Below are 27,884 nucleotides of genomic sequence, written 5' to 3'. Positions count from 1 at the left end.
GGGTGAGACCAGATGTGGGGCCAAAAATGTAAGATAGTCACTAATAAATCCAATAGGGAATTCAGGACATACTTCTTTACTCAGAGAGTGGTGAGAATGTGGAACTTCCATTGATATGGGGTAATTGAGGTGAATAGCATTGAAGGGGCAGCTAGATAAGCACATGAGTGAGAAAGGAATAGAAGGTTATGTTGATTGGGTTAGATGAAGAAGGGTGGGAGAAAGTTGAGTATAAAAACCGGCATGGACCTATTGGACCAAATGGCCTGTTTCTGTGCTATAAATACTATATAACTATGTAAATTTTACTAACATATGTGTTCCACAGCCATTTATATTTATTCCTGTTCCCTTCCCTCATTCAGGCCCTAAAGGAGACCGTGGCAGCCCAGGATATCCAGGCCCTCGAGGAGATAATGGGGAAATAGGCCAACCTGGACTGCCAGGGCCACCAGGTAAGTAGCATGGGGAGGTGGGGGGTGATTACTTCTGGTGTCTGGGAGGAAGTAGCAACAGTTTTGTTTTAAAAAAAGCCACTTAAGTAACAAGGGAAACCTTGGTTTCTTTCCAGGAAAAATACTTGTTCAAGGACAAATCAGCTACAGTGTTAAAAGTGGAGGATGACCAATCAGATTTTAGCCTTTGTAGTGTGCAGCACTCGAGAAGCTCGCTCTGCAACAGCTCTTATCAGCTCCAATCCTGCCCATTTTTGAGTTTAGCTTTGCAAACATACAAAATTGATGAGCAAGAAAAGACCAGTAGGTCGATCACACCTGCCCTGCACCATGATGGCAATAGCATCATGACTGGACACTCCTTACCCACCACCTGCAGCCATGACTCTCCTGGGAGAGACAAAAAATATAGAGAAAAAAACAGGGCCAATAAGGGAAAAAATACACTGGAAAATTTCTCTCTGACCTTCAGGTGTTCAAAAGCTGTCCAGGAAATCACATGGACCACGTGCTACCTGTAAAACCATTTACCTTCTATACAATGTGATCACTGACCCAGTCAAGAACTTTTTTTTACATTTATTCATTTATGGGATGTGGGCGTCGCTGGCTAGGCCAGCATTTATTGCCCATCCCTAATTGGCCTTGAGAAGGTGGTGATGAACCACTTTCTTGAACCACTGCAGTCCGTGTGGTGAAGGTACTCCCACAGTACTGTTAGGGAGGGAGTTCCAGGATTTTGAGCCACGAAGGAACGGTGATATATGTTCATGTCAGGATGGTGTGTGACTTGGAGAGGAACGTGGAGGTGGTGGTGTTCCCATGCGCCTGCTGCCCTTGCCCTTTTAAGTTGTAGAGGTCGCCAGTTTGGGAGATGTTGCTGAAGAGGCCTTGGCGAGTTTCTACAGTGCAGCAAGTAGATGGTACACACTACAGACATGGTGCGCCGGTGGGAGGGAGTGAATGTTTAGGTTGGTGGCATAATATTAAAAAGGACAGGAGGCACTGAGAATGGTTTCCAATTGTATCTCATAGCGCCTCAGCTCATGGCGACCCTTGTGGAGAGATGGTGAGGCTCCCACTTGGTGTTGGTGGCTTGCGCTTGCCGCTGTCACTTAGTGGTGAAGTTGTGACCACGCTACAATGAGCTCTGTGACTCCTTACACTCCTGCACTGGGGAGGCCTAGGTACACGATTCAAAAATTTTCAGAAGATATTGTGCCTTTTTTTTGTACCTTAACCAGTGCTGACCAATGATCCCTCTAATTTTTACTTGGGTCCAAAGCCCATTCAAAGTTCCACACAAGCTCGGTTTTCCCCATTGTAAAGCCAGCAAGCAGCATGCCTAAGACCTACAGACCACTGCGCAGCTACGCAGCTTAACGGGAACATTAGTGCTGACGTGTCTCTCTGCTGTTCTGTTTTAGGAAGCATTCCATATGATTTGTATGACCTCACCTCCTTAATCAGGGTAAGTGTCGCAATCTCCTTAACTTGCTTGTAAGATTCCCAGTGGTGGTAGGAACCCTGGCATGTGACGGGGCACCTATTTTAAATCTTCCCCCAACTCCTCTTTGTTTATAAAAATCTTTGAGCTCCTGTAAGCAGTGAAGCTTTACCCTCTCTGGCAGTTTCTGTATATTCCTAAAGTTATTGAAGTCATGCTTTTACAAAGTCAATGAATTCAGTTATTTCAGAATGGGGCTGCAAGGGTTGCCAACCCTCCTGGATTGTCATAAAGTGTCCAGGAATTAAAGACTAATCTCCCGAACGCAACCCAGGAGAAAAATCATAGGGACGTTTAAAAAAAATCGGAGATGGGGTAAAATAGCTGTTTAACTGAATCATTCAAACGAAGCGTCTGTTTACTTTCCAATTGGCTCGGGAAGGCGGTGCGCAGTGTGGATAGCCATGCTGAGCAACCAATAGTGACAGCCTGGGCGGTGGGGTGGTTGGAAGCAGGAGGTCACATGACGTAACCGTCTGGAATACATCCAAGCTGGCCTGCTCAGCATTGCCACCACCAGGTGCAGAGTGGCACTGCAAGCTCATTGTACAGGATGTGGCTCTTTGTGCTCTATCTTGACAATGTAGTGCTTTTTCTTGAGGTTTTCTACTTTTTCTTTCTGCCCTTATCCCTTATAGCCTGAGAAGGGAGACCGAGGTGATGTGGGGCAGAAGGGAGAAAAGGGTACATCAGGAGATGGCTATGGTTCGGGTATAGCTGGCCCCCCAGGGACCACTGGGTCTCCAGGCCGATCAGGACTTCAGGTAAGAATCTCTTGCAACTCTGTTAGAGTGCAGGACCACATTGGGTCATGAGTGAATGCTAAGTCATGGCTCAATGGGTAGGCCTTTCGCCTCTCTGTCAGAAGGTTGTGGGTTCAAGTCCCATTCCAGAATCTTGAGCACAAAAATCCAAGTTGACACTCTAGTGCAGTACTGACGGAGAGCTGCACTGTCAGAGTTGCTATCTTTTGGGCAAAATGTTAAACCGAGGCCCCGTCTGCTCTCTCAGGTGGATGTAAAAGATCCCACGCCACTATTCAAAGAAGATCAGGGGAGTTTTCCTAGTCCTATCTTAGTCAATATTTATCCCTCAACCAACATTACTAAAACAGATGATCTGGTCATTATCACATCACTGTTTGTGGGAGCTTGCTGAGTGCAAATTGGTTGCCCATTTCTTACATTACAACTGTGACTACACTTCAAAAGTACTGTTGTAATGTAAAAAACATGGCAGTCAATTTGCTTTCAGTCAGAGCATCAAAGTGCTAATGACCAGATAGTCTGTTTTGCTGATGTTGGTTGAGGGATAAATATTGGCCAGGACACCGAGGATAACTCCCCTGCTCTTCTTCGAAATAGTACCAAGGGATCTTTTATGTCCACCTGAGGGAGCAGACTGGGACTCGGATTAATGTCTCATCCAAAGGCCGGCACCTCAGACACTGCAGCACTCCCTCAGTACTGTACTGGAATGTCAGCCTAGATTTACGTGCTCAAGTTCCTGGATTGTGACTTGAACCCACAACCTTCTAACTCAGAAGCTACCCACTGAGCCACGGTTGACATCGAACTGTATAACTCATCACATTTACCTGCAAGTTTTGTCGAGTGTACAGCACGAATTGTGTATGAAACCACACACCGAGTATATGGAAACTTCTTGTCTGCGCCCCATCATTGTCTTGAACATAGCGGGCCAAAAATTGCGGTCGGAGTCTAAAGAATTTTGACAGATTGCAAGTGCAGGGTTCAGACACATGTGCTTCGGCGCCTAAACCAGGAACTTGCGGGGCCTCTTCGGGTACATGCGCACATCACACGCACCTGGGGAGTCCTGAATTTTAGGGCCATCATCTCACCTAACAATCTGTTTATCAACCAGGGACCAAAAGGCGACAGTATTGTTGGGCCCAGAGGACTACCAGGCAACCCAGGACCCCCCGGCTATAGCTACCCTGGATCTCCCGGTCCCCCAGGACCTCCCGGTCCACCTGGTGTGCCAGGATCAAGCATATCTTCAGGACAACATAGAACAAGTTAGTATAATTTCCTTTTTATTTTAACACACTTATTTTATGGAATGTATGATGTTTAAAAGAAATAGGGTGGAGGGGCGGAGAGGGTTTGTTTTGGGGCAGAGGGGTTTGTTTAGAGAGGAGGGGTTTGTTTCAGGACAGAGGGGTTTGGTTGGGGAGGAGGGTTTGTTTGAGGAGGAGGGGGTTTGTTTGGGGCAGAGGGAGTTTGTTTGGGGAAGAGGGAGTTTGTTTGGGGAGGAGGGGGTTTGTTTGGGGCAGAGGGAGTTTGTTTGGGGAGGAGGGGGGTTTGTTTGGGGAGGAGGGGGTTTGTTTGGGGAGGAAGGGGGTTTGTTTGGGGAGGAAGGGGGTTTGGTTGGGGAGGAAGGGGGTTTGTTTGGGGAGGAAGGGGGTTTGGTTGGGGAGGAGGGGGTTTGTTTGGGTGGGGCAGAGGGAGTTTGTTTGGGGAGGAGGGGGTTGTTTGGGTGGGGCAGAGGGAGTTTGTTTGGGGCAGAGGGAGTTTGTTTGGGGAGGAGGGGGTTTGTTTGGGGCAGAGGGAGTTTGTTTGGGGAGGAGGGGTTTGTTTGGGGAGAAGGGAGTTTGTTTGGGGAGGAGGGGTTTTGTTTGGGGCGGAGGGAGTTTGTTTGGGGCGGAGGGGGTTTGTTTGGGGCAGAGGGAGTTTGTTTGGGGAGGAGGGAGTTTGTTTGGGGAGGAGGGGGTTTGTTTGGGGCAGAGGGAGTTTGTTTGGGGCAGAGGGAGTTTGTTTGGGGAGGAGGGGGTTTGTTTGGGGCAGAGGGGGTTTGTTTGGGGAGGAGGGGGTTTGTTTGGGGCAGAGGGAGTTTGTTTGAGGAGGAGGGGGTTTGTTTGGGGCAGAGGGAGTTTGTTTGAGGAGGAGGGGGTTTGTTTGGGGCAGAGGGAGTTTGTTTGGGGCAGAGGGAGTTTGTTTGGGGAGGATGGGTTTGTTTGGGGCAGAGGGAGTTTGTTTGGGGCGGAGGGGTTTGTTTGGGGCAGAGGGAGTTTGTTTGGGGAGGAGGGAGTTTGTTTGGGGCAGAGGGAGTTTGTTTGGGGAGGAGGGGGTTTGTTTGGGGCAGAGGGAGTTTGTTTGGGGCAGAGGGAGTTTGTTTGGGGCAGAGGGAGATTGTTTGGGGAGGAGGGAGTTTGTTTGGGGCAGAGGGTGTTTGTTTGGGGAGGAAGGGTTTGTTTGGGGAGGAGGGGTTTGTTTGGGGAGGAGGGAGTTTGTTTGGGGAGGAGGGGTTTGTTTGGGGCAGAGGGAGTTTGTTTGGGGCAGAGGGAGTTTGTTTGGGGCAGAGGGAGTTTGTTTGGGGAGGAGGGGGTTTGTTTGGGGCAGAGGGGGTTTGTTTGGGGAGGAGGGGGTTTGTTTGGGGCAGAGGGAGTTTGTTTGAGGAGGAGGGGGTTTGTTTGGGGCAGAGGGAGTTTGTTTGAGGAGGAGGGGGTTTGTTTGGGGCAGAGGGAGTTTGTTTGGGGCAGAGGGAGTTTGTTTGGGGAGGATGGGTTTGTTTGGGGCAGAGGGAGTTTGTTTGGGGCGGAGGGGTTTGTTTGGGGCAGAGGGAGTTTGTTTGGGGAGGAGGGAGTTTGTTTGGGGCAGAGGGAGTTTGTTTGGGGAGGAGGGGGTTTGTTTGGGGCAGAGGGAGTTTGTTTGGGGCAGAGGGAGTTTGTTTGGGGCAGAGGGAGATTGTTTGGGGAGGAGGGAGTTTGTTTGGGGCAGAGGGTGTTTGTTTGGGGAGGAAGGGTTTGTTTGGGGAGGAGGGGTTTGTTTGGGGAGGAGGGAGTTTGTTTGGGGAGGAGGGGTTTGTTTGGGGCAGAGGGAGTTTGTTTGGGGAGAAGGGAGTTTGTTTGGGGAGGAGGTGTTTGTTTGGGGCAGAGGGAGTTTGTTTGGGGAGGAGGGAGTTTGTTTGGGGAGGAGGAGTTTGTTTGGGGAGGAGGGGGTTTGTTTGGGGAGGAGGGAGTTTGTTTGGGGAGAAGGGGGTTTGTTTGGGGAGGAGGGGGTTTGTTTGGGGCAGAGGGAGTTTGTTTGGGGAGGAGGGGGTTTGTTTGGGGCAGAGGGAGTTTGTTTGGGGAGGATGGGTTTGTTTGGGGCAGAGGGAGTTTGTTTGGGGAGGAGGGGTTTGTTTGGGGAGGAGGGGGTTTGTTTGGGGAGGAGGGGTTTGTTTGGGGCAGAGGGAGTTTGTTTGGGGATGAAGGAGTTTGTTTTGGGGCAGAGGGAGTTTGTTTGGGGAGGAGGGGTTTGTTTGGGGAGGAGGGGGTTTGTTTGGGGAGGAGGGAGTTTGTTTGGGGAGGAGGGAGTTTGTTTGGGGAGGAGGGAGTTTGTTTGGGGAGGAGGGGTTTGTTTGGGGAGGAGGGAGTTTTTATTGGGGAGGAGGGGTTTGTTTGGGGCAGAGGGAGTTTGTTTGGGGAGAAGGGAGTTTGTTTGGGGAGAAGGGAGTTTGTTTGGGGAGGAGGGGGTTTGTTTGGGGCAGAGGGAGTTTGTTTGGGGAGAAAGGAGTTTGTTTGGGGAGGAGGGGTTTGTTTGGGGCAGAGGGAGTTTGTTTGGGGAGAAGGGAGTTTGTTTGGGGCAGAGGGAGTTTGTTTGGGGAGAAGGGAGTTTGTTTGGGGAGGAGGGGGTTTGTTTGGGGAGGATGGGTTTGTTTGGGGCAGAGGGAGTTTGTTTGGGGAGGAGGGGGTTTGTTTGGGGAGGAGGGGGTTTGTTTGGGGAGAAGGGGGTTTGTTTGGGGAGGAGGGGGTTTGTTTGGGGAGGAGGGGGTTTGTTTGGGGAGAAGGGGGTTTGTTTGGGGAGGAGGGGGTTTGTTTGGGGAGGAGGGGTTTGTTTGGGGCAGAGGGAGTTTGTTTGGGGAGAAGGGAGTTTGTTTGGGGAGGAGGGGGTTTGTTTGGGGCAGAGGGAGTTTGTTTGGGGAGAAGGGGTTTGTTTGGGGAGAAGGGAGTTTGTTTGGGGAGGAGGGGTTTTGTTTGGGGCAGAGGGAGTTTGTTTGGGGCGGAGGGGGTTTGTTTGGGGCAGAGGGAGTTTGTTTGGGGAGGAGGGAGTTTGTTTGGGGAGGAGGGAGTTTGTTTGGGGAGGAGGGGTTTGTTTGGGGCAGAGGGAGTTTGTTTGGGGCAGAGGGAGTTTGTTTGGGGAGGAGGGGGTTTGTTTGGGGCAGAGGGAGTTTGTTTGGGGAGGAGGGGGTTTGTTTGGGGCAGAGGGAGTTTGTTTGAGGAGGAGGGGGTTTGTTTGGGGCAGAGGGAGTTTGTTTGAGGAGGAGGGGGTTTGTTTGGGGCAGAGGGAGTTTGTTTGGGGCAGAGGGAGTTTGTTTGGGGAGGATGGGTTTGTTTGGGGCAGAGGGAGTTTGTTTGGGGCGGAGGGGTTTGTTTGGGGAGGAGGGGTTTGTTTGGGGCAGAGGGAGTTTGTTTGGGGAGGAGGGAGTTTGTTTGGGGCAGAGGGAGTTTGTTTGGGGAGGAGGGGGTTTGTTTGGGGCAGAGGGAGTTTGTTTGGGGCAGAGGGAGTTTGTTTGGGGCAGAGGGAGATTGTTTGGGGAGGAGGGAGTTTGTTTGGGGCAGAGGGTGTTTATTTGGGGAGGAAGGGTTTGTTTGGGGAGGAGGGGTTTGTTTGGGGAGGAGGGAGTTTGTTTGGGGAGGAGGGGTTTGTTTGGGGCAGAGGGAGTTTGTTTGGGGAGAAGGGAGTTTGTTTGGGGAGGAGGTGTTTGTTTGGGGCAGAGGGAGTTTGTTTGGGGAGGAGGAGTTTGTTTGGGGAGGAGGGGGTTTGTTTGGGGAGGAGGGAGTTTGTTTGGGGAGAAGGGGGTTTGTTTGGGGAGGAGGGGGTTTGTTTGGGGCAGAGGGAGTTTGTTTGGGGAGGAGGGGTTTGTTTGGGGCAGAGGGAGTTTGTTTGGGGAGGAGGGGGTTTGTTTGGGGCAGAGGGAGTTTGTTTGGGGAGGATGGGTTTGTTTGGGGCAGAGGGAGTTTGTTTGGGGAGGAGGGGTTTGTTTGGGGAGGAGGGGGTTTGTTTGGGGAGGAGGGGTTTGTTTGGGGCAGAGGGAGTTTGTTTGGGGAGGAGGGAGTTTGTTTTGGGGCAGAGGGAGTTTGTTTGGGGAGGAGGGGTTTGTTTGGGGAGGAGGGGGTTTGTTTGGGGAGGAGGGAGTTTGTTTGGGGAGGAGGGAGTTTGTTTGGGGAGGAGGGAGTTTGTTTGGGGAGGAGGGGTTTGTTTGGGGAGGAGGGAGTTTTTATTGGGGAGGAGGGGTTTGTTTGGGGCAGAGGGAGTTTGTTTGGGGAGAAGGGAGTTTGTTTGGGGAGGAGGGGTTTGTTTGGGGCAGAGGGAGTTTGTTTGGGGAGAAGGGAGTTTGTTTGGGGAGAAGGGAGTTTGTTTGGGGAGGAGGGGGTTTGTTTGGGGCAGAGGTAGTTTGTTTGGGGAGAAGGGAGTTTGTTTGGGGAGGAGGGGTTTGTTTGGGGCAGAGGGAGTTTGTTTGGGGAGAAGGGAGTTTGTTTGGGGCAGAGGGAGTTTGTTTGGGGAGAAGGGAGTTTGTTTGGGGAGGAGGGGGTTTGTTTGGGGAGGATGGGTTTGTTTGGGGCAGAGGGAGTTTGTTTGGGGAGGAGGGGGGTTGTTTGGGGAGGAGGGGGTTTGTTTGGGGAGAAGGGGGTTTGTTTGGGGAGGAGGGGGTTTGTTTGGGGAGGAGGGGTTTGTTTGGGGCAGAGGGAGTTTGTTTGGGGAGAAGGGAGTTTGTTTGGGGAGGAGGGGGTTTGTTTGGGGCAGAGGGAGTTTGTTTGGGGAGAAGTGAGTTTGTTTGGGGAGGAGGGGGTTTGTTTGGGGCAGAGGGAGTTTGTTTGGGGAGAAGGGAGTTTGTTTGGGGAGGAGGGGTTTGTTTGGGGCAGAGGGAGTTTGTTTGGGGAGAAGGGAGTTTGTTTGGGGCAGAGGGAGTTTGTTTGGGGAGAAGGGAGTTTGTTTGGGGAGGAGGGGTTTGTTTGGGGAGGAAGGGTTTGTTTGGAGCAGGAAGGTTTTGGCTGGAGAGGAGGGCTCTTGTTTTGGGAGGAGGAGGATTTGTTGGGGCGGGGAAGATTTGACATAACCTTAGAATTAGGAGCAGGAGTAGGCCATAGGTCCCCTTGAACATGCTGATCTCACAAAGAGTCAGCAAGGGTTCGATGGGCTGAATAGCCTCCTTCTGTGCTGTAACCATTTTATGATTTCATCTTCGCCCTCAACTACACTTACCCACAATCCCTATATCCATCGATTTCCCCCGAGTCCAAACGTCTATCTATCTCAATATACTCAAAGACATCCACAGCGGTTTGGGGTAGAGAATTCCAAAGATTCACAATCCTCTGAGTGAAGAAATTCCTCCTCATCTCAGTCTTAAAAGGCTGACCCGTTATCCTGAAGCTATACCCCCTAGGGAAAGCAACCTCTCAGCGTGTATCCTGTTAATCCCCCTCAGAATCTTACAAGTTTCAATGAGACCACCTCTATTCAATTTCTCCTTATTGGACATCCCTCTCCTAAGAACATAAGAAATAGGAACAGGAGTAGGCCATATGGCCCCTCAAGCCTGCTAGATCATGGCTGATCCAATCATGGACCCAGCTCCACTTTCCCGCCCGCTCCCCATAACCCCTTATCCCCTTATCGTTTAAAAAACTGTCTATTTCTAGCTTAAATTTATTCAATGTCCCAGCTTCCACAGCTCTCTGAGGCAGCGAATTCCACAGATTTACAACCCTCAGAGAAGAAATTTCTCTTGATCTCTGTTTTAAATGGGTGGCCCCTTATTCTAAGATCATGCCCTCTAGTTCTAGTCTCCCCCATCAGTGAAAACATCCTCTCTGCATCCACTTTTTCAAGCCCCCTCATAATCTTATACGTTTCTATAAGATCACCTCTCATTCTTCTGAATTCCAATGAGTTGAGGCCCAACCTACTCAACCTTTCCTCATGTCAACCCCCTCATCTCCGCAATCAACCTCGTGAACCTTCTCTGAGCTGCCTCCAAAGCAAGTATATCCTTTCGTAAATATGGAAACCAAAACTGCACGCAGTATTCCAGGTGTGGCCTCACCAATACCTTATATAGCTGTAGCAAGACTTCCCTGCTTTTATACTCCATCCCAGGGATCAATCTTGCGAACCTTCTTTGCACTGCCTCTAAAGCATGTATGTCCTTCTGCAGATAAGGAGACCAAAACTGTGCACAGTACTCCAGGTCTCACCAAAGCCCAGTGCAATTGCAGCAACACTTCCTTACTCTTGTACTCCAACCCCTTGCAATAAAGGCCAACATGCAATTTGCCTTCCTAATTATTTGCTGTACCTGCATGCTATAACATTCTGTGTTTCCTAAATCTCTCTGAACACCAACATTTAATGATTTCTCACCATTTAAAAAGTATTCTCTTTTTCTATTCTTCCTACCATAGTGAATAACCTCACATTTCCCCACATTATACTCCATCTGCCACCTTATTGCCCACTCACATAGTCTGTCTATATCCCTTTACAGGCTCTTTGTGTTCTCCTCACAGCTTACTTTCCCACCTCGCTTTGTATCGTCAGCAAACTTGGATTCTTTCATCTAAGCTTTAATCTCAAGCATCGTTACCTCTGGTGTCCCCCAAGGATCTATCCTTAGCCCCCTCCTATTTCTCATCTATATGCTGCCCCTTGGCGACTTCATCCGAAAATACAGAGTCAGTTTTCACATGTACGCTGACGACACCCAGCTGTATCTCTCAACCATTTCTGTCGAGCCCCTGCATGGTATCTAAATTGTCAAACTACTGGTCCGACATCCAGTAGTGGATGAGCAGAAATTTTCTCCAATTAAATATATAGAAGACCAAAACCATTATCTTTGGTCCCCGCCACAAACTGTGTTCCCTAGCCACTGACTCCATCCCTCTCCCAATCATCAATCTGAGGGTGCACAAGACTGTTCGCAACCTAGGTGTTATATTTGACCCTAAAATGAGTTTCCGGACACATATCCGTGGCATAACTAAAACCGCCTTTTTCCACTTCTGTAACATTGCCCGCCTCCGCCCCTGCCTCAGCTCATCTGCTGAAACCCTCATTCATGCCTTTGTTACCTCTAGACTTGACTACTCCAATTCACTCCTGGCTGGCCTCCCACACTCTACACTCCGTAAATTTGAGGTCATCCAAAACTCAGCAGCCCGTGTCCTAACTCGCACCAAATCACGATCACCCATCACCCCTGAGCTTCCTGACCTACATTGGCTCCGGGTTAAACAACACCTTGATATCAAAATTCTCATCCTTGTTTACAAATCACTCCATGGACTTGCCCCTCCTTATCTCTGTAATCTCTTTCAGCCTCACAACCCCACAAGGTGTCTGCGGTCCTCAAATTCTGCCCTCTTGAAAATCCCTTATTATAACTGCTCAACCATCAGTGGCCGTGCCTTCAGCTGTTTGGGCCTTAAGCTCTGGAACTCCCTCCCTAAACCTCTCCGCCTCTCTACCTCTCTTTCCTCTTTTAAGATGCTCCTTAAAACCTACCTCTTTGACCAAGCTCTGCCTTAATTTCTTCTTTTGTGGCTCGGTGTCAAATTTATCTGTTTTGTCTTGTAACACTGCTGTGAAGTGCCTTTGGACGTTAAAGGCGCTATATGAATAAAAGTTGTAGTTGTTGTTTAATATAGATTGTAAATAGCTGAGGCCCAAGCTCTGATCCTTGCGGCACCCCACTAGTTACATCCTGCCAATCTGAAAATGGCCCATTTATCCCGACTCTCTGTTTTCTGTCCATTAACCAATCCTTTATCCGTGCTAATATATTACTCCGATCCCATGAGCTCTTAGCTTGCTTAGCAACCTTTTATGTGGCACCTTAACGAATGCCTTTTGGAAATCCAAATATACTACATCCACAAGCTCCCCTTTATCTACCTTACTAGTAACATCCTCAAACTCTAATAAATTTGTCAAACATGTTTTCCCTTTCATAAAACCATGTTGACTCTGCCTGATCATATTATGATTTTAAAACTTCCCTGTTGCCACTTTCTTAATAATGGATTCCAGCAATTTCCCGATGATTGATATTCGGTTGGGGTGGAGAGGGTTTGGTTGGGACGAGTTATAATGCTTGCTTGTGCTCCAATAACTAAATGTGTGCTGTCAGCTCCATTGGAAGCGATCATTCAGACTGGAACTGACTGACACTCCCCTGGTGAATAGTCCACACCTCAATAATGGCCAGCTGAGTGAGGGAGTTGGCAACGTGGAACTCTATTCTGACAGAAGGGAAACAGGCGGATCACAAGAAGAGTTTGTAAAGTTGTCGCCTGTTTGTGCTGATAACTAGAGGTCAGATCACATCAGCTGGGAAATGGACCTCCAAACCACTTAATGCATAGCTCCCAAATGAGTTAAACTAGTTAACTGGATTGGTGACCAAGGTTTGGAAAATTCACTGAAGAGGGCTGGTTCACCCAGTGTGATTTGCAATTTACCTTCTCCTTCTCTATCACACATAGGCATTGTAGGACCACCTGGCCCTCCTGGTCCTCCTGGCTCCGCAGCCTCGTCATCGGGGGTAAGTGTGGACTCTTCAACACTCCTTTTTAAATCAAGACCTAGAATCATCGTGCTGTGGAGGATGTGGGGGTTTTGATGGTTCTATCCTATAAAATGGCATGGTCAGGTGAACTCAGTTGGTTTAGAACCAGACTTGGGGGGCTTGAAGATCCAACGGTTTTGTGGGGGAGGGGAGGAAAAGCAGGAAGAAAGCTCCGCTGAAGAAGAGCACCTCCTATTGGCCGACAGGCACATTAGACACCACGGAGAAGTCAGTGGCCAGATTGTTCGGCACTCCTGGCTGAAGAGGCAGGGCATGGATAGATGACAGCTGTAATGACCTATTGGGTCTTGGTGATGCCATATAATGTAATAAAAAAACAATAATCCTTGAGCTGTGTAGTCAGTGCCTCTGATATTCTATAAAATTACTTTTCAATGTCACCCAGGTTAAAGTTCTACAGACCTACCAGGAAATGCTCAGTTTCTCTCGAAGCCTGAATGAGGGAACACTAGCTTACATCATGGAACGCGGAGAGCTGTATATCCGAGTACGGGATGGTTGGCGGCAGGTTTATGTAAGTGTGCGTTTAGCATTGCCGACTCTCTCTGTTTTAGTATCTATTTGGGGGGGGGGCGGGGGGACTATTTTCCTAATTCTTTAACGTTCTCTCAGCTTCAGGTTATCCCAACATAATTTGACTTCAGTCAGCCCTATGGTTTAAGTTCTGTGTTCATATGCACACACACACGCGCACGCACACAGTGCACACATACACATACTCTCACACCGCGCATACACACACATACACGCACACAGTGCACACATACACATACTCACACACCGCACACACACACGCGTGCACACATACACATACTCACATACCGCACACACACACGCACGCACACAGTGCACACATACACACACACACACCAAACATATACACGCGCGTACACACGTACATACACAGACATGGGTGCAAAAGCACACATGCAGGTATACACACACATGCACATTTGTACACACAGAGGCATATCTTTGTAGAACTCATATGAAACTGGTTACATTTCGACGTACTTTATGTTTGCTTACAGCTTGGAGAATATATTCCTTACCTTGGAAGTGGAATACACGTGAGTACAGTTCTGCTCCTGTCTTTTTATAAACTTTCCACCTTAGTGTTAATTTCCATTTATACGCATTATGGTTGTTTCTTTATATATTCCTGTTGCTCTATTGATTCTAAAAGACCAAGTAACCTGTTTGAACTCAGGCAAATAATCAGAATTTTTTTTTTTTATGATGTTGGTTGAGGGCTAAATTCTTCCAATAGTGCCATGAGATCTTTTACGTCCACCTGAGAAAGCAGACATGGCCTTGGTTTAACGTCTCATCTGAAAGGCGGCACCTCTGACAGTGTAGCACTCCCTCAGCACTGCACTGGGAGTGTCAGCCCAGATTATGTGCTCAAGTTTCTGGAGTGGGACACGAACCCACAACCTTCTGACTCCAAGACGAGAGGATACCTAGTGTGCTACAGCTGGCAATTTTCTGTTTTGGTGATGTCCTGCACTTAGACTTTGGTCCTGCAGCTTGGTTTTTCAATGTAAAATATTTCCGCCCTGCTTCATTCAATACGTGGAGGGATCATTCAAAATGGTGAGACAGACCCCATCTAGAACCTTGTCCTGGATTATGTCTTTATTTTTCTTAACTTGTTTAACTGTTGACAGGAAAACAAAGTTGAGGCGGTGGGATCGCCACCGGTGGTGCAGTACTCGACACAGGGTGAATCCTTGCCAAATGCAGAGACGGTGGTTTCAGAGAACTCGGCGCTTGGTCCTCGCAACCCTGAGCGAGATCGTCCAAAGGAGACCGAACCCCAAAGACCGGTGCACCGTCATCCAGAGCCGCCTCAGCCAAACTACCCGCACCGCCAGCACCACCAGCACGTTCCAAGGAGGCACACGACCATCGCCCCACCCCGCTCGGTAGAACCGCCAAAGGTGAACCACCATGGCTCTTCCCATCGCCCCCGTGTCGCCCCCTCTGGCCGTGTGGAGGGTCTGCATGGTGTTCCAATGGTAAATGGCTCTCCTTAAGAAGTTATACTGGTAGCAAGAGCATTGCATATTTGCTCCAGTTACAATCTAATACAGGAGAATCTCCCCCTGCCAATGTAACACGGGCTGGGAGCATTGGGTAGGGTGAATATTCCACAGTGCTAGAGCCGCAAGGTATGACCTCGCTGTTCTGAACTCTGATCTACATTAACTCCCAAATTAGTAAAGAAAGAACTTTCATTTATATAGCGCCTTTCATGACCTCAAGATGCCCCAAAGTGTTTCATAACTAATAACGTTCTTTTGAAGTCTAGTCATTGTTGTAATGTTGTAATGCGACAGCCAACTTCTGCACAGCAAATTCCCATAAACAGCAATATTCTAATGAGAACTCCAGTCCCACACCAACATGGTTGACTTTTTACCGGCCTCTAAAGTGGCCCAGCAAGCCACCCAGTTCAAGTAGAAATCCCTTGATGGGCAATAAATGCTGGCCTTGCCAGCTACGCCCACATCCCGAGAATGAATATTTAAAATCCTAGGGTAAGCGCTGTGAATGTTTTCCCATAGCTAACATCCTCTCTTCTCTCTGCAGCTACACCTGATGGCGCTCAACACTCCTCTCACGGGCAACATGCGAGGGATCCGTGGTGTCGACTTCCAGTGCTTCCAGCAGGCCCGTGGAATGGGCCTGATGGGTACGTTCAGGGGCTTCCTCTCGTCCAAGCTACAGGACCTGTACAGTGTTGTTCGCCGTGCTGACAGGAGCTCAGTGCCCATTGTAAACAGCAAGGTGAGTCCCCGTACTGAGCCACAATCAGAAACACAAATATATACACTGGAGCTGGATATACATTAACATCAGCGCTGCACTTCGGTTGGTAATGTATTCCAAGCAGGGTTGCACTGGGGCTGGAAATGCATTCCCAACATAGCTGCATTGCAGCTTGAAATGCATTCCAAGAAGGTGTGCACTGGGGTTGGAAAGAGGAGAGACAGAGAAAACCGAGAACTACAGGCCTGACATCAGTCGTCGGGGAAATGCTGGAATTCATTATTAAGGAAGTGGTAACAGGTAACTTAGAAAATTATGATATGATTAGGCAGAGTCAATATGGTTTTATGAAAGGGAAATCGTGTGTGACAAATTTATTGGAGGTTTTTGAGGATGTAACTAGCAGAGTAGATAAAGAGGAACCAGTGGATGTAGTATATTTGGTTTACCAAAAGGCATTTGGTAAGGTGCCACATAAAAGGTTGTTATACAAGCTAAGGGCCATTGGATTGGGGGTAACATACTAGCATGGATAGAGGATTGTTTGACAGAAAACAGAGAAGGGATAAATGGGTTATGTTCAGGTTGGTAGGCTGTAACTAGGATCTGTGCTTGGGCTTAGATGAAGGGACTGATTTACTGTATCCAAGTTTGCTGGTGATATAAAGTTAGGTGGGCAAGTAAGCTGTGAGGAGGACACAAAGAGCCTGCAAAGGAACATAGACAAGTTAAATGAGTGGGCAATAAGGTAGAGTACAATGTGGAGAAATGTGAGGTTATTCACTTTGGTGTGAAGAACAGAAAAATAATATTTTTTAAATGGTGAGAAACTATTAAATGCTGGTGTTCAGAGAGATTTATGTGTTCTCGTACAGGAAACACAGAGAGTTAGCATGTAGGTACAGCAAGCAATTCGGAAGGCAAATGGCATGTTGGCCTTTATTACTAGCGAGTTGGAGTACAAGAGTAAGGAAGTCTCGCTACAATTGTACAGTGCTTTGGTGAGACTATGCCTGGAGTACTGTGCTCAGTTTTGGTCTCCTTATCTGAGGAAGGATATACTTGCCTTAAAGACGGTGCAACAAAGATTCATTAGATTGATTCCTTGGATGAGAGGTGTAGAGTATGAGTAGATTAGGCCTATACTCTGGCGTTTAGAAGAATAAGAGGTGATCTCATTGAAACATGTAAGATTCTGAGGGGGATTGACAGGATAGCTGCTGAGAGGGTGTTTCCCTTGGCTGGAGATTCGAGGACTAGGGGGCATAGTCTCAGGATAAGGGGTCGGCCTTTTAAGACTGAGGTGAAGAGGAACTTCGTCACTCAAAGTGTTGGGAATCTTTGGAATTCTCTACCCCAAAGGGCTGTGGATGTCGAATCGTTGAGTGTTTTCAAGGCTGAAATAGTTAGATTTTTGGATTCTAGGGGAATCAAGGGAAATGGGGATAGGGCAGGAAAGTGGAATTGAGGTCAAAGATCAGCCATGATCTTATTGAATGGCGGAGCAGGTTCGAGGGGCCGAATGGCCTACTCCTGCTCCTAATTTTTATGTTCTTATGGAATACATTCCCAGCAGGGCTGCACTGGGACTGGAAATACAAATCTAGTTCAGCCACACTGGGATTGTAGCTGCTCACCACTTACTTTAAAGTTATGCTCCTGGTTGTTAACCCCTCTACTAAGGGAAACAGGTCCTTCCTATCCAATCTATCGAGTCCCCTCATAATTTTATACACCTCAATTAGGTCTCCCCTCAGCCTCATCCGTTCCAAAGAAAACAAACCCAGCGTATCCAATTTTTCCTCATAGCTAAAATTCTCCAGTCCAGGCAACATCCTCGCAAATCTCCTCTGTACCCTCTCTAGTGCAATCACATCTTTCCTGTAATTTGGTGACCAGAACTGCACACAGTACTCTAGCTGTGGCCTAACTAGTGTTTTATACAGTTCAAGTATAACCTCCTTGCTCTTATATGCTATGCCTCGGCTAATAAAGGTAAATATCGCGTATGCTTTCTTTACCACTTTATCGACCTGTCCTGCTATCTTCAGGGATCTGTGAACATGCAATCTAAAGTTCCTCTGTTCCTCTACACTTCTCAGTGTCGTACCATTTATTGTGAATTCCTTTGCCTTGTTAGCCCTCCCCAAATGCATTACCTCACACTTCAATGGATTGAATTCCATATGCTACTGTTCTGCCCACCTGACCAGTCCATTGATATCATATGCAGCCGACAGCTTTCTTCTTCATTATCAACCACACGGCCAACTTTTGTATCATCTGCAAACTTATTAATCATACCCTCTACATTCAAGTCCAAATCATATATATATATACGTATATCACAAAAAGCAAGGGACCTAGTACTGAGCCCTGCAGAACCCCACTGGATACAGCCTTCCAGTCACAAAAACACTCATCAACCAATTACCCTTTGCTTCCTGCCTTTGAGACAATTTTGGATCCAACTTGCCACTTTGCCTTGGATTCCATGGGCTTTTACTTTCGTGACCAGTCTGCCATGTGGGACTTTATCAAAAGCCTTGTTAAAATCCATATACACTGCATCAAATGCACTACCCTCATCAACCCACCTTGTTACCTCCTCAAAAAATTCAATCAAGTTAGTCGGACATGACCTTCCCTTAACAAATCCATGCTGTGTCTTTCTAAATGAAGATTTATCCTGTCCCTCAGAATTTTTTCCAATAATTATCCCACAATATTTGTCTACCAGAAGGGTGAGATGCATTGGATTCAGCGATCCTGTAAAAGTCAATGGTTAGACCTGAAACTACATTAACTTATAACAACTTACATTTATATAGCACATTTACTGTAATAAATAATCCCAAGGCGCTTCACAGGAGCGTACTAATACAAAATTTGACATTGAGCCACATAAGGAGATATGTGGATAGATGACCAAATGCTTGGTCAAAGAGATAGGTTTTAAGGAGTGGCTTAAAGGAGGGAAGATTGAAGCGGAGAGGTTTAGGGAGGGAATTCCAAAGCTTGGGGTATAGACAGCTGAAGGCACGCCCGCCAAAAGTGGAACGAAGAAAATTGGGGATGCGCAAGAGGCCAGAATTTGAGGAATGCAGAGTCTTGGAGGGCTGGAGGAGGTTACAGAGAGAGAGGGGCGAGGCCGTGGAAGGATTTGAAAAAAAGAATGAACATTTTTTAATCTAGGCTTTCCAGATCGTTCTATGTACTACTTGTCCGAGTGCAGTCAAGTGCTCACCCATAATCCTCATGGTGGGGAAGTGAATGAAATGACTGAGTGCAGATGACACAACATCTCTGAACAGCTTGAGGTGGCTAGACTGCAAAGTTTGTAAAGAACTTAGAAGATGAAGGGTAGAAATTAATAATAAGATGTGTTGAACTATCTTCTTTCTCTTCCTCCTCAGGGAGAGGTGCTGTTTGATAGTTGGAGCTCACTCTTCTCGGGATCTCAAGCTCCCTTCAAATCCAACGTCCCCATCTACTCTTTCGACGGACGAGACGTACTGCGGGACCAAGCTTGGTATGTGAATAGCGCCTTTTGTTTATGTAGTGCTGCTAAGGTGGTAAAATGTCTCAAGGACTGGCACAGAGGTGTTCGGGCAGAACAATGGATACTGAGCCAAAGGAGGAGCTGTTAGGAGGCGTGACCAGAGGCTTGGACTTTAAGGAGGAGCAGGAGTTCAGAAGGTGGCGAGGCGGAGGGTTGAGGGAGGGAATTCAAGAGTGAGGCCCCAGAGACTGAAGATATGGCGACAACGGTGGAAGGAAGGGGGGTTGCATATGAGGTCAGAGGCAGAAAAAAGGAGGGATTGTATTGCTGTACAGCAATAGGGCAGTGGCCAAGGTTTAGTTTGCAAAAGGAAAGATTTTCATTTTTATAGCTCCTTTCACAACCTCAGGACATCCCAAAGCACTTGTCATTCAATGATATACATTTTAAAGTGTAGTCACTGTAGTAGCACTCTCGCCTCTGAGTCAGAAGGTTGTGGGTTCAAGTCCCACTCCGAGACTAGAGCACAAAATCTAGGCTGACCCTGTGGTGCAATACGAAGAATAAACTTTGGCCAGGACACCAGGGAGAACTGCTTTTCGAATACTGCCGTGGGATCTTTTACGACCACCTGACATGGGCAGACAGGGCCTCAGTTTAACGTCTCATCACCTCCAGCACCTCCGACAGTGCAGCACTCCCTCAGTACTGCAGTGGGAGTGGCAGCCTAGAATTTGTGCTCAAACCTCTGGAGTGGGACTTGAAACCGCAACCTTCTGACTCAGATGAGAGTGCTATCTACTGAGCCATGGCTGACATTAAAGTCCTTTCTTTCTTTGTGACCATTTCATCGGCTGACTTTTTTTTCCCTCTGCCCCACCCCACCCCCTCCTAATTTCTTAGGCCTGAGAAGTTTATTTGGCACGGGTCGGACTCCAAAGGACGCCGTCTGTCGGAGAGTTACTGCGAGGCCTGGAGGGAAGCTCGAGATGACATGATGGGCATGGCCTCCTCTCTGCTCAGCGGCCAGCTCCTCGAGCAGCGGCCTAGCCGGTGCTCCAGCTCCTTCATCATCTTGTGCATCGAGAACAGCTACCTGCCTCACTCTCGAAAGTAAAATCCTGCCATTCTGTAGAGAGCACTGCCACCCTTGGCCCTGGTGATGAAAATAAATTTTCTGTACAGTTGTAATTTTTTGAAACGATTTAAAAAGAAAATGGAAGAGAAAAAAAGGCCAAAGAGATCGGTTTTAAATAAATAAATAAATAAGAGAAAGCTGCTCATGGTGGTGTCCCAGCATGCACTGGGAGGGTCCTTGAAGCGCCTCAGTTATTGCAAATTTCCAACGTGTACATGTAACGATTAATATTTGTATATGGAATGTTTGTACATGCAAATGTATTTTTTTTAATTTGCGACTTCTGAAAGTTAACCCTGTTTTATCAGATTCCCATGTAACTTGCCCTTTTTTGTAGTATCGTTTAAAAGTATTTTTTACAAAAATAATTTTTTTTGGTGCAAAATTGCAAGTAAAATTACACGAGCTGATCTAGTCCTACTTTTTTAAAAAATAATTTGAAAATCAAAAAACACAAATGGTTGTGTGCTGCTTTTTGTTTTTTTGCACACACACACACCCACTCGCGCGCGTGTGTGTGTGTGTGTGTGTAAGAATGGTGGTGTGACGTGAGAGGTGGCCTTTTGTTAGGACGAGGTCCCTCCGAGGACCCAGCTGTTTGCCGACGATTCCCACACACCGAGAACCGTTGTCAGATACGGCGCATCTGAATGCTTTTTCACGGGAAATTATTCCCTCTACCAACATACAGAGAGAGGTGAAATGCATTAAAGGTAGTCTTGTTAGCTACAAGCAATGAATTGCCTAGCCCCTCCTCCAGTATCTGAAAAGTCACTAGTTTGTGCTGAATTGGAGGAGCTCACTAGCTTGTCAGGCCTCTTCTTAAATCAAGGACACCCAAGCCTTTGTCTTTGTGTGGAACACGGAAGCATACAATGAAACTTCGGGGGGCCATATCAAAAGTCTTAAATCTATATTTCAATTCATAGTCGTATGTCTCAAGTTACCGATACAAATAGATCTTGGTGTTCTTATTTTGGATTTATCCACAAATGAGGCAGCAGCACTCAGTAATGGCCCTTTACAAAAACTCCAGGCCCACAAAATCCAGACAGGACAAGAAGTATGTGCACCACTAAGACTCGGTTTTTATCCCTGCCCAGAATGATTCCTGGGTTTTTGCGATGACCACCCTTATCTAGAAATCTATTTCATGTGATCTTGGTAAAGCGCAGTAACTAGAAGGAAAATGCCAAACTCATGAGAGGTGATATTTCTGAGAGACACAATAAACTATGAGCCTTTTGAAAAGGTGAAAGATTTGTGAAGCAAAATTATAGTTTTTTTGGCCCGCTCACCCCTAGCATACTTCAATTTTTTAAATAACCATTCATGGGATGTGGGCGTCACTAGCAAGGCCAGCATTTATTGCCCCTCCCTAATTGCCTTTGAGAAGGTGGTGGTGAGCTGCTGCCTTGAACCGCTGCAGTCCGCATGGTGAAGGTACTGGGGAGGGAGTTCCAGGATTTTGACCCAGCAACGATGAAGGAACGCCGATATATTTCCAAGTCAGGACGGTGAGTGACTGGAATGGACCTTGGAGGTGATGGTACTCCCATGCGCCAACTGCCCTTGTCCTTCTAGGTGGGAGAGGCCGTGGGTTTGGGAGGTGCTGTCGAAGAAAAATTAGTATATGTCCAGGCCATTATCTGTATCTGTTTAAATTTGAGAATTTAAAACACATCACCCGAGTCTCTGAAGTAATTCCCAGTAAAGTTTTGCTAAAATAAGAACATCTATCAAACTAATTGGCCAGTACTGCACAGAAACAGCAGAACTTTCCAGAAGTTTGTCAACGCTTGTGCCCTTGAGGAGACTAAAGGCTGTCGACTGCAGTCATTGTTCAGCCTGGGAAGCTCATTTTTGACCTGTCAAGGTTAGTTAGATGACCATAATGTATTGAAGCCAGGGTACAATCATGAAGGTACGGTAGTGTAGTGGTTGTTACTGGACTAGTAATCCAGAGAGCACAAGTTCAATTCTCACCACGGCTGTTTGACAATTTGAAATCAGTTTTTAAAAAATCTGGAATCTGGAAATGAATAGCTGGTCTCAGTAAAAGTGACCATGAGGTTGCCGTATGGTGGTAAAAGCCCAACTGGTTTACTGTTGTCTTTTCGGGAAGGAAACCTGCCGACCTTACCCGGTCTGACTTATATGTGGTACCAGTCCCACACACCAACGTGGTTGATTCTTAACTGCTTTTGGTTGTTCAAGAAGGTGGCCCACCACCATCTCCTCAGATGTGCAATAAATGCCGGCCTTGCCAGCGACGTTCCTATCCTGAGATTGAATAATGAAAGAGAAAAGGAGATTCTTTCTCTCCCTTCCCGGTTATTTTGACATAGGTTGTATCTCCTCTGAGGTGACCTGACTAATGTGTGCTGCTTTCTGTTTGTATTTTTGGGGGGGAGCTGAGTGGTGAGCAATGGAACACTTTCAGTATCTCAAATGCTGCTTCTTGCTCTATCCCAAAGTCTCAACCGTACAGCCCTCCTGCCCCCACGTGTACTTCCCGCACCAGCTATTGCCAATTTAGTGCCAAATTACATGGGTAGTTAACCATTTGCAGCAGTTTCTGGTTGGCTTGCTGCCCCAAAACTCTTCACACAGGTCCCTGAAGCAGGTGTGCAAGTGTCCCATCGCTTTGTGTTGGGAGTATAAACCTAGCTACCAGTAGTGAAAAGAAGTTTGAGGGTGAAGTTGGTCTTCGCCAATGGGCTCATAGGGAATTGGCAGCCAGTCTTACACCCCGCCCAATTTTCACTAATCAAGCACGGTGTATAGCGAGCACCGTGAGCCCAATTTGCGCTAGTGCTGTAGACCAATGCCCCCTTGAACTCTATAGCTGTGTATGAAGTGTTGGTAGATGTTGAAAATGAAGCTTGTGTTGGCACAGTTTCAGTCAAAAGAATTTATTTTTAAAAGTGCATGATCAAATATATTCCCCACAAATACCTAAACCACTCTAAATGAGAGAAGACGGTGGAGTTTTCCCTCTTTAGTTTCTCCTGTCCTGTTCTGATTGCTCCAGTGTGTTATGTAACTTAACCAGGTAACTGTGCATATGAAGCATCTGATTGGCTGCCAGCCAATAGGTCAAATGGTCCTAAATGTGAAGCCCACACCAGCTGATGCCTGGTTGATTATGTTGGTCTAAAAGTAGATTTGCCAACTCTGGGTGGATGTATTCCTGGAGGTGTCATCATATGACTTCCCACCTTCAAGCACCCTGCTCCAATCATTGGATCCATCCTTGTGGCGCATCACCTTTTTACACCAATCAGAAAATGAGTACTCTTCATGACTCGATTGGATGATTCTTCACTGTTGGTCAAACAGCCTTTTCTTCCACGTCCAATATTTTTATAACTAATAAATAAAAGTGTTCAAATAATTTTTTAAAAACGATTTCTTTTTAACACTCCTCTGCTTTGTTTCCGTATTTGCTCGCAGCAGTGCCCTGGAGATTAGTCTTTAATTCCTGGAGACTCCAGAACAATCCTGGAGGGTTGACAATCCTCTCCAATAGGAACATGAGTCAGCCAACCAGAAAGATGGCCCTGTTTGCTCATCTCCATTTCAATTCAGTTTGCTTAGGTTACAATGTTTTAAAAGCTGTGAAAGTTAAATCATTGAATATTCACTTGCATGTGTGTGCGTTGTGTGAATGAGTTACATTTTGGCACACGAGAAACAAAGACCTAATTATGTTGAAAAATTCAGCATAAAACGAACAAATTTGAAGCTCGTTTCTTGCAAGTTGCGCATTTTTTTGTAAAATCTGCCCCGGTGTCCTGCTTCCTATCACTTGGCACTTATCCAGAATCTCCACATAGAGCCAAGAGACCTCTGACTGTAACTATAAATGGCAAAGAGTAAAGAGTTGTTTCATGTGCTAAGCATTCACCTGAGGTCACAGGGTACGATTAGTATTCCAACTGTTTTGGCAAAGTGAATGGTCCCACCTTTCATAGCTGCACTGAATGCAACATTTAATCTTTCTGCGTCCGCACTCTATTTTGTGTTGAAACCGATCCTTTACTAAACGCAAAGGTGCTACGATTAAAGATTGTGAATGTGAGCAGCACATTCTGTAGCTTTCTGTAACCTTGAGGCTCTGTAAACACTTATCACAAAACACTGAATAAAGATTATAAAGTCCACTTTTAAATCTTATCTCACACTTGTTTATTTTGATAGGAAGTGTTTGATACCAGCAAATTCTGCTCGTTATTTGATGAGTTTGGTTCTCTTTTTGTTGTAACTGTTGCTCTATTATGAAACAAGGCCTGTCTTTCCAAGTCCATTTGTATATTTATTTCTGTAACAATAATGTGTGTGTTTCTTAAAAAATATTTTCTTCCCATCTCTGCTCACTATCCTTTCATTTGGCATCCCAGCTCACACTTCCATGCAGTACTAAGAGAGTGCTGCACTGTCGGAGCTGCTGTCTTTGATGAGATTTTAAACCAAGGCCCCATCTGCTCTCTCAGGTGGATGTAAAAGATCCTGTGCCACTATTTTGAAGAAGAGCCGGGACGTTCTCCAGTATTTATCCCTCAACCAACATCCCCAAAACAGATTACATATAATGCTTCCTTTTTTATTTATTTATTGCATTATTGTGGGGAAATGTCACAGCCAATTTGTGCACAGCAGAGTCCCACCTACATCAATGAGATAACTGACCAGATGATCCATTTTAGTGATGTTGATCGAAGGATAAATATTGCCGGGATACCGGGTATAACTTTCTTGCTCTTCGAATAGTGCCATGGGATCATTTATGTCCAGCTGAGAGCGCAGACGGGGCCTCGGTTTAACATCTGAGCGGAAAGAGGGCACCTCTGACAGTGCAGTGCAGCACACCCTCAGTGCTGCCAGGACACCAGTATTATTCGTAATACTGCTACCAAACTAATACGAATGGTTTGTTCATTGCCAGTCTAACAGCTGAAGTCAGTTTAGAACTGCAGCTTCTAAAGTAAAACCTTGTTTAGTCATTATTCGAATCATGATCTTCGTTCTACGAAAAGGACATTCAACTCAAAACATCTGCCCAAGGATGGTTCCCAAGCCAACTGTCAGATGTATTAAACAAAATTTGCACAAAAAAGCCAAAGATTGGCAACAAAGATTAACTTAGCAATATATTCATCGTTTCCCTTGCATCACTGTATTTCTCATATTTAGGCCAACATCATCAATACAGCATGCATCGAAACACACTATTACTGTCTTTGTATGATAGTCCTTTCACAACACTAATAGTGAATTCAGCAGCCACTATTGCATAAAAGTGTAACAAAAAAAAAAACAATGTGGGAAATTGTTTAGAAGAATTCGTATTTATACAGCATCTTATCACTGACTTAACACATCGCAAAAAAAATGACCAGGTGATCTTTTTTTGATACTGTGAGTTAAGGGAGGAATGTTGAGCAGGACCACACCTGAACCATTTGAAGAAGAGCAGGAAGTTCTTCTAAGAACAGGAAGAAAACAGAAGTCAAGAACATAACTTTACACTAAGTCAACAATCGACCTCAATGTCTTCGAAGGTAGGTGGGGGAACAGGGGGACCCACTCCTGATAGCTAACCAGAGCCCAGAGGTAACTTTAAATTTTTCATTATTGGGTTGTGGCGTCGCTGGCATTGCCCATCCCTAATTGCCCTTGAGAAAGTGTTGATGAGCCACCTCTTGAACCACTGCAGTCCGTGTGGTGAAGGTACTCCCACAGTGCTGTTAGGGAGGGAGTTCCAGGATTTTGACCCAGCATCGATGAAGGAACAGTGATATATTTCCAAGTCAGGATGCTGTGTGACTTGGAGGGGAACTTGCAGGTGATGGTGTTCCCATGTGCCTGCTGCCCTTATCCTTCTAGGTGATAGAGGTCGCGGGTTTGGGAGGTGCTGTCGAAGAAACTTTGTTAATGGTACTCACTGTACGCCAGTGGTGGAGGGAGTGAATATTTAAGGTGGGGGATGGGGTGCTGTTCAAGCAGGCTGCTTTGTCCTGGATGCTGTCGAGTTTCTTTCATGTTGTTGGAGCTGCATTCATCCAGGCAAGTGGAGAGTATTCCTTTGCTCATGCCAGGTAATGACCATCATCAGCAACAAAATGTCTAACCATCGCCCCTTATCATTCAAATGTATTACCATCGCTGAATCCCCCACCATCAACATCCTAGGGGTCATATTGATCAGAAACTTAACTGGACCAGCCACATAAATACTGTGACTACAAGAGCAGGTGAGTATCTCACCTCCTGACTTCCCAAACCTTTCCGCCAGTGCTAGCACCTACTGTCCAGGTTCATTCATGAAGAAAGTGTGTAGAAAGAGGCTGCAGATACCTGGTGGTAGAAATTGCCCCCCCCCCCTCTGCCCGAAGTGGGGCGCACGCACCCCATTTGAATGGTTTTTACCGCAGCTGTGGTTCAGGTTGCCTCTTGAGCTACATTCGGCTCTTTGTTTTTTTTTCCTTGGTTCTGGAAGTCACTCTTAATGGGGGTGGTGACAACACTTGAGGGGTGGATACACAGCGGTGGCAACATTTGAGGGGCGGAAGTTGGGGGCGGTGCAGAGTGACCGCCGCAATGACCATCATCAACAACAGAAAGTCTAACCACCGCACCTTATCATTCAAATGCATTACCATCACTGAATCCCCTGCGGGAGAGCCTCTGCGATTTTAAAACTTCCGCCCACTAGGACCACCAGGGAGGGTTTCGACCGAGCCAGCGGCTTGGCCAGGCTGCCGTTTGGCAGTCCGGCCGAACTCAGGGGCATAATTGTCGGGCAGTTAACCGACAAAAAAATATGATGGCAACGACAGTGCATCCTCCCCTTTAAAGGAAGCTGTACCGCCACAGCCTCACTGGACCATCGTGGCAAAGCTTGTTTTGGCACCGTTGGGCGGGCCAAAGATTTTCAAAGGGGGGGGGAGGTAGATCAGCGGTGCGCATGGTGATGAGTTGCTTAACATGGATCGGCAGCAACGGAGCGGTGAGGGGAGATCGGGGAACCTTCGGGAAAACGCGGGAGAGAAATTGGGCTATCAGCAGCCATTCCACGAAAAGTCGGCGGCCACTCCACTCTGCAGCATTGCCGCCGATTTGCGGTCGTAACAGACCTTAAGGAGCGGGGCAATTTTGGCCCCCGGGAATAAAGACCCACAGTAACAGTCCACAGCTGTGGTAAGTGAGAACCTTGGGGAGATAAAGGGGGTGAAATTGCCTGCACCCTTATTGGGGGCGGTAATCAGCAGGGGCCGGGACATTCTGTGCCCAGCACAGAAGTCCCGCCCCCCACCGCTGAACTGAGCTGACGGCCCCTCAAAGGAAGTGGAGCACAATCTCGCACACTCCATTTCCTTTGGGGGCGGTTCTTAGGGAGCTACTGGGGTGGTGAGTGGAGCGCTACGCAGATGCTCACCTAGCGCTTACGTGCTTCAACGCCCCTCCCCTCCGCTTAAACCAGAGGGCCGCTGCGCACTCGGCAAGGCCTCTGATGGCCTCCACTGCCCATGGGGCAATTTTTGCCGCGGGGCAGTAAGGGGTCGGCACAAGGCAGTGAGGGGTCGCTGCGCACGGCGATGATGTCGTCGCGGGGCAAGGCGCTGCCATGGCAAAATGTATTGCTTTGCAAGGAATCAGTGCCTGCTCAAACCTCTGAGTACCTGCAGGTGGCACTGTGAGTCAGCTATCCAGCTTCAGTGCAGGAAAGAAAGAATTTGCATTTATTTACCCCCTTTCATGACCTCAGGACGTCCCAAGGTGTTTTACAGCCAAGACTTTTTAAGAGTAGTCACTTTTTAAGTGTAGTCACTGTTGTAATGTAGGAAATGAGGCAGCCAATTTGTGCACAGCAAGATCCCACTCAGAGCAATGTGATAATGACCA

At 47.2% G+C, this 27,884-nt stretch overlaps 1 protein-coding gene across 4 annotated transcripts in view; it reads left to right on the top strand.

The window, feature by feature from the left end:
* The window catches only part of col18a1a (collagen type XVIII alpha 1 chain a), a 468,959-nt gene extending 444,809 nt beyond the window's left edge, over positions 1 to 24,150 (top strand). For 3 of the 4 annotated variants that reach the window (XM_070876137.1, XM_070876138.1, XM_070876135.1), the window contains 11 exons: positions 366 to 455; positions 1,883 to 1,926; positions 2,601 to 2,726; positions 3,850 to 4,003; positions 12,458 to 12,516; positions 12,947 to 13,075; positions 13,593 to 13,631; positions 14,232 to 14,582; positions 15,157 to 15,354; positions 18,753 to 18,868; positions 19,742 to 24,150. In XM_070876137.1, coding sequence (XP_070732238.1) covers positions 366 to 455; positions 1,883 to 1,926; positions 2,601 to 2,726; positions 3,850 to 4,003; positions 12,458 to 12,516; positions 12,947 to 13,075; positions 13,593 to 13,631; positions 14,232 to 14,582; positions 15,157 to 15,354; positions 18,753 to 18,868; positions 19,742 to 19,955 — 1,520 coding nt within the window. In that variant the 3' untranslated portion in view covers positions 19,956 to 24,150. The remainder of the gene's footprint in view (positions 1 to 365; positions 456 to 1,882; positions 1,927 to 2,600; positions 2,727 to 3,849; positions 4,004 to 12,457; positions 12,517 to 12,946; positions 13,076 to 13,592; positions 13,632 to 14,231; positions 14,583 to 15,156; positions 15,355 to 18,752; positions 18,869 to 19,741) is intronic. The other variant, XM_070876136.1, reaches the window with a different exon arrangement.
* Positions 24,151 to 27,884: the final 3,734 nt, after the last annotated feature.

The sequence above is a fragment of the Pristiophorus japonicus genome, chromosome 3 (genome assembly GCF_044704955.1).
Source record: "Pristiophorus japonicus isolate sPriJap1 chromosome 3, sPriJap1.hap1, whole genome shotgun sequence".
NCBI lineage: Eukaryota > Metazoa > Chordata > Chondrichthyes > Pristiophoridae > Pristiophorus > Pristiophorus japonicus.
Note: the sequence above shows the minus strand (reverse complement) of the source record. Positions and strands in the feature narration are given on the sequence as shown.